The sequence below is a fragment of the Telopea speciosissima genome, chromosome 7, assembly GCF_018873765.1.
Source record: "Telopea speciosissima isolate NSW1024214 ecotype Mountain lineage chromosome 7, Tspe_v1, whole genome shotgun sequence".
NCBI classification, from domain to species: domain Eukaryota; kingdom Viridiplantae; phylum Streptophyta; class Magnoliopsida; order Proteales; family Proteaceae; genus Telopea; species Telopea speciosissima.
Genome location: NC_057922.1, coordinates 59495697 through 59507808, shown reverse-complemented (window position 1 = coordinate 59507808; position 12112 = coordinate 59495697). Strand labels below are relative to the sequence as shown.

General features: G+C 38.9%; 1 protein-coding gene across 1 annotated transcript in view; it reads right to left on the bottom strand.

Moving 5' to 3' along the window:
- Window positions 1–649: 649 nt before the first annotated feature.
- LOC122668741 (calcineurin-binding protein 1) overlaps window positions 650–12112 on the bottom strand; it is a 33602-nt gene continuing 22139 nt past the window's right edge. The window contains exons 6-19 of the mRNA XM_043865275.1: window positions 9870–11959; window positions 7673–7888; window positions 6845–7519; window positions 6315–6550; window positions 5957–6167; window positions 4327–4482; window positions 4036–4193; window positions 3749–3941; window positions 3096–3487; window positions 2740–2920; window positions 2398–2630; window positions 1654–2317; window positions 1489–1564; window positions 650–1095 (exon numbers count right to left, since the gene is read on the bottom strand). Coding sequence (XP_043721210.1) covers window positions 851–1095; window positions 1489–1564; window positions 1654–2317; window positions 2398–2630; window positions 2740–2920; window positions 3096–3487; window positions 3749–3941; window positions 4036–4193; window positions 4327–4482; window positions 5957–6167; window positions 6315–6550; window positions 6845–7519; window positions 7673–7888; window positions 9870–11959 — 5726 coding nt within the window. The 3' untranslated portion in view covers window positions 650–850. The remainder of the gene's footprint in view (window positions 1096–1488; window positions 1565–1653; window positions 2318–2397; window positions 2631–2739; window positions 2921–3095; window positions 3488–3748; window positions 3942–4035; window positions 4194–4326; window positions 4483–5956; window positions 6168–6314; window positions 6551–6844; window positions 7520–7672; window positions 7889–9869; window positions 11960–12112) is intronic.

Genomic DNA, 12112 nt, shown 5'->3' with positions numbered 1-12112 from the left:
ATCTGTCATCTCCCCAACATTCAAGGACTAGCAGTCCAACTAAAGTAGTCTCGCAAATCCTGGCGGTAGTATACTCAATATCATCATCCACGCCAAAAACATCATCATCATTCATACGGAATGGTTCCGGAGGTGGAGGTGGAGGTGGAACGAATCTAGACACAGGGGATGAAGATGCTCCTGTCTGACTCATGTTCATGCTTACATTCACAAGGAGGAAACTAACAGTCACAAAGAATAAACCGCAGAAATCGCTATTGTGGATGCATTCATATCATACCGGTCGCTCTGTGACCCCTGGTTTTTTTTTACTCCTTTGGGTGATCTCGCAGTTCCTACGGAGTGGAGCAAAGAAAAACAACTTGTTATGACGGAGTGTTATCTCACTAGCTTACCATCTACTTAACCTAGATTTTCTTTCATAAAAAAATGTTTTCCTTCAACGAATCAGCTTCATTCAGGATAATAACAAGAAACGGAAATGACAAGCTGACAGTCTCTGTGAGGCAATCCCATCACAGAAGGTGCCCGACTAAGAAAATCTCTTAGCTAGCTATAGCTACCGGATGATATATGTCTATACAAAATAGCTCACGCAAAAGACACAGAAAGAAGTAATCACAAGAAATCCAGGCATCTGAACAGAGATGTAAATGGCACCATCGCTTTCTATACAAAATCAACTCGAGTTTACAGACATTACAATATTGTTACACGTATGCGTTATATATCTATACATCACATGATAAATTTTAGGCTAACTTTTCAACACCAACCACCTACGAACACTAAAGGGAGGTAGCAAAATGGGAGAATTAGTAAAACAGCAACTGAAATCAACCTTTTTTTATCATTGTTGGCCACTGTCAACAATCTCATTCGCAACTGGACCTGTCGTTTCTTTATTAGAGTTGCAACATGGAAGAAGTTGCTGAGTAGTAGATGAACTTTTCTGGGTCTGAGCATAAGAACCAGGCATATTTGAGCAACGTTCAACCCCCTCACCTTCAGGCAAAGAAGCAGATGCCACTGTAGTTGATGGAGTGTCCTCAACTTCACTACATTCATCATGCCCAACTCTTTCCTTCCCACCACCTACAATCAACATTTCATTTTGTACGGGATCAATACATGCAAAGTGCAGACTGCCACAAACAAAGGAATCGTAAAATTAATTTAGTACTCTCTACATTCTCCAATGACCATCCTCTTTTAAAAAGCTCAAGTCTAAAGACTAGTAGTTAAAGCATTAAAACCCTACTATTTTCCACCATTGTCCTCCCATCACTTGTTAATTAAACCCTCTTAAATGTAAATAGTAAGCCTCTTGTATCCAAAGGTTAATGTAGTAAATTTCTTAGAACTCCATTACTTATTAGATAGACAAATAATTTTTGGACCAGCCAAACTTGGGAAGAGGACACTGACTGTGGGATGGAGTGTAATGGTGGAAGTCATAAAATTAATCTAGGAAGTATAATAATGTACCTGCATTAGTAGTAGAAGTAGGTATATTTGAATGTGAGGTGGCGCTTGATGTTCCAGTTCCTCTTTTCATCTTTGACTGTTACAAAACCACAAACCTCAAAGTGTTGGTAAGGTAGATAAGTTTCACTGTTTTATTGGACTAATGGAGAGTGTAAGGTTGCACACCTTTGCAATTTCTTCACAATATTTTACTACAGCCGAAATGTTTGAGTAACGGCCATGTACCAGCATGTATGCCCACAAAAGAAGCTTCCGTGGGATGCTTAGATCAATAACATCAACCCCATCAACACCCGGTTGAAATGTTGCTTCCGCAGCTAACTGATATGGCACTGTACATAGTTTGATACCCAATGGGAGGGTTACACAAGAGCTCTCCCGATAAAAATTGTAGGATGATCTCAATAAAGTGACAGCAGTCTCCACATTTTCCTCTGATGCTTGCTTAATAATAATGTTCTTAATATTAGACAACACCTGGCTCCATTTTGTTTCAAGATCCTTCAAATGGGTTGCATCCTCAAATGAGGAGTTCCACAGTTCATTTGCTTGCAGATCAACACAAAGGTGCAGGCTATTTTCTAAACAAGCACCCAGCATATTAGGAACCTGAGCCCCACTGGCGGCTTCACCATGTAATGGTGTGATCAAGGCCAAGCTAATAACAATGGATCGAAACAAAGCCACAGAAGCATGCCTGCATACTTTAGCACAGTTACCATTTGACAATTTAGGATTTTTAAAACGTTTCCGCAACTTCTCATTTATTCCTTCAAGTACAACCAACCTAACATCTCTTTCCAATAAGTCGATATATTGGTGGAGGTAGCTGCAATTAAATAAACTGCCATGTTAAAAGCTAATGTATCTAAACATAGGAGACATGCACTAGCATTTTACATGACTTACCCATAGAAGCTGCTTTCAAATAACTCTGGGCTTTTGATCTCAGGTAAACTGTTTATATCTGTCCATAAGTTACCTTGGTCAATGAATAAGTTGAACATCCTCTCTAGCATTTGCTCAAAAGTGTTGTTGACAGCAGCAGAGGCTTGGCTCTCAGCTTGATGGATGGATGCAATCAAAGCCTGGGTGTACCTACCAAGAGCAACTGGAACAAGATCTTCGAGGCACAGGGAAAACTGCATTCCAAAATGAACAAGTTAGTGAATCTCTTTTAACTGAAGACTCAGCTTCCTGTAATATCTTCTGCAGCAAAATAGATATATATGAGATTGACTCAATTAATACCCTCTTATCTGCTCGAAGAGAGACATAAGCTCGCTCAAGTGTAAACAAGTCGCCAGTCTCCTCTAAGAGTTTCAAATACAACAAGATGTACTTCCGAATGCATGTAATATATTTTCGAGAGCTTTCTGGTAAGTTAACTTCCAGTGCCTTTCTATTTCCAGAAAGACCTGGTGTTTTGCGCCTGAAATCAAGAAAGCAAGGCAATTGGTAGCTTTTGATTTTCATATGGGCAGAACTACTTCACCAGAACGAATGTCAAAAAGCCACATAGTAAATATGTAACTCCACTTCAATACCAATCAAAACAAAGAAAGCATCTAACATCAAAAAAAGAAAAATTAGGAAAGCATCTATACCTTCCCTTTTTTACCATACCATCAATCTCCCACATATTAATTGTGAAGGAAGACCTAGATGACTTGAAGCAAAATGAAAGTTCATCCTTTGCCCTCTCCAGATCACCTTTCTCACCCCTTCTGTACAGTCCTTGAGCAAGCATGTATCTTGCCTTATGGAAATGTTTGAGATCTCCTTCCACACAGATCTCAAGTGCAGAAAGGCAATCATTATAGAGCAAGTGCCAAGCCTCTTCTAAATGATGAGACTCAACATGATTTCTCTCGGAAATGACCAGAATACTCCCATCCTTAGCATCCACAGGCAACTCTGGAATATCGGGAGTTGTCCGACCGACATTCTTCATGACCGTCTCCCTTGTTGATGGACTAAAACAATATAACGTAACAACCTGAAATGAATATAGGAAGAAAAGCCCAGCTATTAACGACAAACATAAAACCAGAGACTTGATCGAAAAGCAAAGAACAAATAACTATCAATTTTTCAGATTTGTTAGGTAAAATGGAAAACACAAGGTAAACAATGAATCAGAAGTTTGAACAGATATCAGATAATTGTCAACTAATTACAGAATTCACTAAAACTTTAGAAAACAAGAACATCGGGAAGCTGATAAGATATCAAGGAAACATATGTTTAGAGAAATAACCTGGAGAGCATCTAGATTCTGTTTTGCACATGAAGAAAGTAACTTCAATCGTGAAGCATGCATCCTGTAGACAGGATCTACTGCTGATGGATTCAAACCGATAGCCTTATCATAATATGAAAAGGTTTTCCCATGTGAAAAGCCTAGCTTTTCAGAGAGTTTGCCTAAATAGAATGCATGTGACCATTCTGGCCTGCAAACCAGAAAAGATTTAAATTTTGCTTGTCAAGTTAATTTGTCTGTAATCTATGGATGTAACTGAAATCAGTCAAGAAAAGAATAAATACTTGTGAGCAAAAGCCTTCTCAAAATGTTTCATTGCATTTTGACAAAACATCATCCATACTGCGTCTTTTGTGGGTACTACGGATCGTTGATCATAAAATGGTACAACATTCTGAATGCCATCATAGTAAACCAGTGCCAATAATTCATGTATCTCACTCTGGAATCAGACAAATTTCTCAAATTTCATCAAAATGCTAAATCTTTGAATTACAATCATAGCAAAGGAATATACCAGTGGACAGGCAAAAGTTGCTCTGTCAATGAAATACAGTTCCACACATACAACTAACCTGCTGAACTGGTGTCTTTGCTAGAGCCAAACTCATTAATAAACACCGCCTACTTCTCCTCCGGCTGCTCTCAACTCTTTGAGGAAGAGAATCATTTTTTCTCCATCCAACAACGTTTATGTGCTTACTGCCATCGTTCAGCAACAAGTCCACCTCCTGCTTAGATGGTACCAGAGAGGTTATTATTATTATTATTGTTGTTTTTTTTTTGCACTACTACTACTAGTGTTAGTGTTATTGTTATTATTGTAAGGAAAAATTTCATGGACACCCCCTGTAAGTATATCAAATATCACAGACACCCCAAACATTGTCAAAATATCAGAGACACCCCCTACTTTATGATTTTATTTCAACTTAGTCCACTCCATTAGGTCTGTGCAGTTAAGTCTCTGTTAATTCTTTTATAATGGTGAAATTACCCTTTCCCCTTTCCCCTTTCCCCTTTCCCCCTTCTTCTCCATAGAACTCAAGGTGATGCCAAGTAACGATCTAAAAGCCTTCAACTTCTTCCAAAACCTATCCATCTTCGTCTTCGTCTCCATTGTGAAGAACGGCAACAACAAAAATGAGAAAGAGAAGCAGAAGAAGAAGCAGCAGCAGCAGAGGACGCCGATCAACAGAGAAGGATACTGAAACCCTCAATGGAATCACGTGATAAGGTTCAATCTGAAAGGGGATCAGCTTCTTCTGGATGACTGTGATGGCATCTTTATTGAAATCGATCTGCGTTGCAAAGCGATTGTCTTTGGAAACAAGACCATCGGAGAAGTCCGAGTGCCGATCAAGGAATTGATGGAGGAAGAAGAGAAGACGTCCAACTCCAATGGAATAGTTAGGCTCATGAGTTACCAGGTGCGGAGCCCCGACGGGAAACCTAACGGTGTCTTGAACTTCTCTTATAAGATCCCAAACAGGTACTGAAACTTTTCGGAGTATGAAGGTGCGGTTGGGAAACAGAGCACAATCCCAAACAGGTAATGAAAGTCTGAGAACTTTTCCTTCTTTTAAGAGAAAATAGAAGGCTGCACCCACTTTGAAGACACCCATGAAGGTCAGTCCAGTAGATCTCAGGTTGGGTTGCAGGGGTGGGGAAGGGGGCAGGTGGGATTGAGGAAGAAGAAAAAGTAGTAATGGTGATGTGGGTCTCATAATTTCTTTAATTTTTTTTATTTTAAAAACTTAAAAGGATAATATTGTATAAGGGTGAAATTGGAAATAAACAAAAAAATAGAGTAACATGGTTAACCTTAATCTATTTAGGTATCCTAAACATAATTCATGATACGTCGAGTATCTATGCTACAATTTCTTAAAACATTAGGTACCCTAGGTGTCATTTATCCAAATTTATTTAAATAACTGAGAGTAAAATGGACATTTCAACTTTGGGTGCTAACTGTGCTTAACGGCAGGGGGGAGGTAGATATTTTGACAATGTTTGGGGTGTCCGTGATATTTGATATACTTACAGGGGGTGTCCGTGAAATTTTCCCTTATTTTAATTAATATTTTGAAAGAATGACAAGTGGATGGAAATTGCAAACCAAACAAAAAAGGGATCTGATTGTACCATTTAGATATTCTAGAGCATAGGAAAGTTTAAACAAGAGGTAACAGTACATCTTACTTCATCATAGATATTTGCAAGTCGCTGCCAGCTATCAAAGCGTGATGGATTGTACAATAAATCATATTTGAAGAGGTTTGCATTTTGCTCCACAAATTCTTCCCCTTCCTTGGTTAGCACAAAACCAGGCCATTTATCAGTTGCACTCATTTCCTCAGCCTGGGCTAGAAGATAAAACAAGTTACTGTAGACCTCTACATGGGGCTCAGAACTGCATCACGTTTTATAAACACACCAATAAGATGGCGCCTCATTCCACAAAGAAATGAAAAAGAAGTTCAGGGTTTGAATTAAGGGGGAGGTGGGGGGTGAGAGTAAATTGAATAAACAAAGGAAAAGGATTATGTTTATGTTATACCTTCCTGCCAGAAATGGTTTACACTGTTTGACGCTTCTCCCATTAGGAAATATTATATTCATTATGTATTCCAGAAAACCATCAGATCCGATCTCTTCAGAGAGCTTATCTTCACATAAATCAGGATTATCTAAGAAATTATCTATCGAATTCTCAGTCAACACATCGTCTGGTGGTTGTGGAAAATGTTTACGTATAGCCCTTAGTACTCTTCGAAGTTTCACCAAGCCAGCTCTCTGCAACCAATGCAAATTGTATTTACGAAACGAAAGGAAACTAAATATGCTCTGATGTCTTCAACAGCATGTTTCTTTGAACTCAATAAATAAATAAATAAGACGCCAGCATGCGGATTCCTTTATATGCCACTCACAATGCACCCATGGGACACACTTTCTCCCTCATTAATTGCCCTCCCCTATTGTATGATTTGTCACCCACGACACCCATTGGTGGGAAAATGCATGCTGGTGTCTTGGGGAACCTCTCCCCATAAATAAGTAAATAATAAAAACAAAGCAATTACTCACAGATGAAGCCTTCGCATAAGGTAGTATATACTGAAAAACATCAGCACACTGCTCCTTGGTCTGATAGTCTCCACGACTAGTATTTTTGTGTATTGCTAGATCATCTTCACTGGATGAATCTGGAGACCTAAGATGTAAACCATATAAGCAGAAAAAGCTCTGCTCCAATGCATCATCAATACCCAACTCAACCTTCTTCCTCTCAGCATCCACAAGATGACTCGTGCATTCAGAAAGTTGATCTCTTACTTTTTCCTTGCTAAGATGATGGGACTTTCCATCAATGTCATGCTTTCCACATTCTATTCCTTCATTGTCCTTGTCTAGATATTTATATGTAGAGTTGTGAGGAGTCACTTCTTCTAGAAAATCCTTCTCCACAGCACTGACCTTATCTTTTTCAGAGAGACCAGTTTCCAGATCTGGAGAAATATTCAACTTCAATTCACTTTCAGATTTTTTCACACGGCTACTATGGGAAAGTTGTTCATCAAATTGAGTTGCTTCCAATACTCCATTTGACAAATGAGAACTAGATTTCAACTTCATATGTAAGGCCAAAAGGTGTTTTATTGCAAGCTTAAGAAATGTTCCTTCCTCCCCTTCACTATCTTTGCCAGCACAACAAAGCCCATATTCAGCAAGTAAGTCATGTATTGCCACAATTAATTCAACCTGGGGAAGCAAGCAAAAACAATCACAGCCTTGATAAGAGAAATTCAATAGACAGACTGACAGTAAAATTTAAGCTTTTCTTTTCCTCTAATTTAGAATGAATACAATGTAACTGTTATAAGTTCTCTTCTTCTAATGCAGGGCAGTACTCACTTGACTTTTAACAGGTACAGTTTGGTTGAGATGTTGAAGTTTGAAGAATGCAATGGCTGCATCTACAAAGCAACGGCTTTCCTTTAGTTCTGTTTGTTCTGCGGTTCCAGACCCAGAAGACTTCTTACTTAGAAATATGCCCACAATATTACACATAACTGTCAGGAGCAGAGATTGAATATCGCCAATACAGCTCACAAGATCCTGAAAACTGTCCTACAAGCATGGAAATTGCCACGCAAAATAGATATAAATACAGTAGCAGATTTACAATAATCTACATAATGAGTCGGTGCCATTTAAATCTCGAAACCATCCAGCAAGTATGCACACTCAGAGGAACCTAAAAATAGTATACTAGAATAAAGGAAAACATGGGAGCAGATGAAACATGATGTAAAATCATAAACTACAGCAAAACCTGATTATACAAGTGAATCTTCCTGTATCTCCACCAAAGATGCTGAGAAGTTGTTTCAGTAACAGATATAGCATGTATCATGAACCAAAAACAATCTGGGATCAGGTATTTGAGACTACAAAACAGACCACCTAACAGGACCAGGATACACGCAAGTAATTTGGGAAGCAGGGCAACTGCATCAAATCAAGACTAGAAGCAAATTGGTCAAAGATGACAACCCCTACTGTGTGTGCCAAGTAGAATTCAGGTCCGCTAACTAGAATTCAGGTATAACCATGGAAGCGGTTTCGACCGAGTTGTCTCGGTTTCGCAGCTTACCAAAACGAGATAAGGGTCGAATTTATACCAGGTTTCGATGGGTTTCGCATGGTTCAACACTGTTTCGGCCATTTTAAAAAAAGGGCGTACTTGTGCACGAGGCTCCTGCCCTTGCTGGGTCTGGGGAGGGTCATAATGTGCGAAGCCTTACCCCTACTTTCATAGAGAGGCTGTTCCAAACTCCAACCTGTGATCACTTGGTCACAATGAAGCAACCTTTACCGTTGCACCAAGGCCCGTGACCACTTGGACAGTGTTTCGGCCATATTTAGGTAATTTCGCAAGTTTCGACCTGAACACCTATATAAATTCACTTATCCCCATCAAAACTTGAGGACACCTGGTTCGAAACCAGAACAGGAACTTATTTATGTCAAATATCATTTAATTACTTAAGATTTTGTTTATAAATAAGCAAATACCCTCCTATTTGAATCCAATAAAAATAGTTAAAAAATTAAATTCTAAAAGGATAAAAAGTCAACCCCCCAATTTAAGACAAAAACCAGATTTTCGGCGATAGATGAAATTTTCAACTTTCTAATGCTGGGGTTTTCTCAAATCTAAAAATTTCATAAATCTTAATATAGTAAAACATTGCTAAAAACAAAACGAGCAGTAAATTATAAATTTGTTTTGATATCTGAAAAAATATTTTCATTCAGAACGATTTTGACAACATTCGCGCACACCAAATAAGATTCGACCATAACATAACTCCTTCAATATAAATCAGATTTAAGCAATCTTGGATTTGTTGGAAAGCTTAAATCTGATTTATATCGAAAGAGTTATGATCTGGTCAAACCTTACTTGATACCACGTCCAAGAACAATATACACTATCAAACTTGGGTCAAAACCACAAGTATTATTTGAGTGTTCTCTATGTGAAACTAATGCATGGATTGGGTTCAAAATTTTCAAAAAAGTAGGCAACACAACAAGAATCAGGGCAAAAAAACAACTTTTGGGCCTCGAAACCATGTTTTTGAGTTGTCCTGGAGAAAGTACCAGGTTTTGACCAAGAAATGGTCGAAACCTGGGAAATCTCGATTTCTAGCTGGTCAAAACCAGTGTCGTCACCAAGTTCCTGATCATTGGGCATAACTCCTTGTTCAGATGTCTACCAAAAGATAGAGTGAGACTGGATTGAGATGTTCAAGACTAATAACTTGACAATACAACCATCAACCGATAAGGCTTTGAGCTATTTGACCACTGCGGCTCACCCATATGTGCAATCTAACATACAATTAATTAGAGGGCAGGATTATCTATGTTTAAGAGGTTGAGCTACACATGCAAATAGCAACTACAGGCATAATACCAATAATGATCACCACCCCCTTCTCTACGGGTAGTGGCCCTTTACTTCCTTCACTTATTATTCGTTATTTCAACAGAAAGACCATGGCTAGAGAAAAATCAAATCAGGAACAAACATTAAACTTACAGAAGTGGCAGTGTGATCAATTAAAGTCTTCACTAATGAAGCACTTCGAGAAATAGCCTTAACCTCCTCTGCAATCAAGTTACTCCAGTGCTTGCCCATGCTATCCAGTGATTCCAGTTCAGAAGCAGAAAGTGTTTTTGACATTGATTTCTTGTGGAAGGACTTGTCTGAAGCAGAAAATTCTGCCATACCCGCCGCAACTGTGAGTATCTGTAGCTTCCTCCGGTGACAGTTTAAATATACTTCAACGTCCATTGGTTTTGTCTTTTCACATACTGAGATTAAAGCATCTAATGCCCGTAGCTCAACTGGTGTAACCCCTTCGCCTTCTTTATAAGCACCAGGTAACAAGTCAAGGTAAACATCTTTAGAGGAGAGGAGAAGGGGAGAAAGCAAGTTTGCACACTCCAAATACATTTTTTTCTCAATCATCTCATCAATAGTCTTTGTAAGTAAGACATCAACTTCGAACAAATTGATTTCATGCTGAATTCTTTCTACTGTTAATGCTCTAATAAGCTTGCAATGTGGCAGAGGAACAACACCCATATTATTTATAGTTTCCCTATTTCTCAATAGTGAGGAGGCAATACAAAATTCTTCAAGAGCTTTTGCCTTTTCACCAGAAAAAATTGACAGGTGGCCACTCAACCAGAAAAACCGGACCCAAAAGGAACTTTTTTTTGTTAAGATTGTACTGTCCAAATGTGTAGCTTCATCTGCTGAGAATATGCCAATATCTTGACAATTGTTAGTTGAAGATTGTTTCTCAGGCATACATTCAAACTTTTTGGCACTTTTCTTGAGATCATCCATGCTGGTGGTTATTCTTGAATCTTTGTCAGAGTTAAGTACATGTAAATCACTCAGGTGAGTGGGATAATCCAAAGCTACCAACTCAATGACTTTACAAAGATGATAGGATGCCTCGATCACAAAATCTGGCAGGTTGAACTCATTTGTGGTACATGATCCAAGGTCATAGTACAGCTCAGCAAGGAAAAGGCTACATTCAGGACTCCTATCCTTCCCCCAGTGCCTTGTCAACTTCTCCAACTCCAGAAATTTGATGAAGGCTTCCTGATATGGAAGACATCTATGTGCCACCTCTTCTAAAAGCAAGTGAACCATGTGGAAAGCACCATAATTGTTTGAAGTCTCCATTACAAATCTTGCAACATCACTGGATTCACTATCTAAGGTATTCACAACAATATCAGGACAAGGAACATAACAGCTTGAAGAATGGTCAGAATCTTTTGTCACCGCCCTACCAATAATAAAAGGTTCTAGAAACTGAATAACTTCTTTAGCCAGATCCTTACTGGTAGCAAAGTCCAACTCTTCTTTCCCTGGTTTGCGACTTCTTAGTCTTTCAAGACGAGTACTTCGCCTTTCTTGATGATGTTCTTCATAGATACTGGCTTCCTTTTCTTTGGTTGCTTTTTCACAATTATAATCACTAAGGGATCCATTTTCACCAGATTGGACACCAGTTGGTCCTTTCCCATTTGATGATCCTATTACTGTTCCTGATACAGAAGGCAAGTTTATAATCAATCTGATATCTCCACATCTGTCAAACTTTTCCCCATAGTAGCTGCTATCTGATTTTTGAGGAAGTCTTATATTGCTTACATTTGAATCTGCGTTGGCTACAGTGACCCTAGTATGTGTACAGCCAAGCTTATTATCCACTATATCATCTTGATTGGGTCCAACTCCCTGCTCAGAACCACTCCCACCCATTGGAAGAAACATTTCCAGGATTGCATCTGCAAGAGATCCCCAAGATGCTTCTGTGAGGTGCAGCTCTATGTTCTGATTACGCCTTTTCAATGTCATCCCTTCAACTAAATCATCCGTTGCTTTTCTCTTGCCAGGGAACTTTAACCGGATATGCTTTGGTTCCAGTTTATCTATACCTCTTGGTGCAAATGGAACCGACTCTGACTCCTCAATAGTAGTTCTTACATGCAAAGCACGAGAATGTGATGGCCAGTGCCTCAGAATCAACTCTGAGACAGAAAGACAAGCAACCTCATCGCCAATGGCAATTAGTACTTCCAAGAGCTTCTCCATGCAATTCCCTGCATCCATTGTCCAAAATAAAAGGAATGGAAAAATTGTGATATGTGAGACGTATCTTGGACGATAAAGAAGAGATTACCAAAAGAGGGGGTAGGAACTGGCAAAAAAACAGAATCAAGCATGAAGGCACAAACGAACATGATCTAGGGATC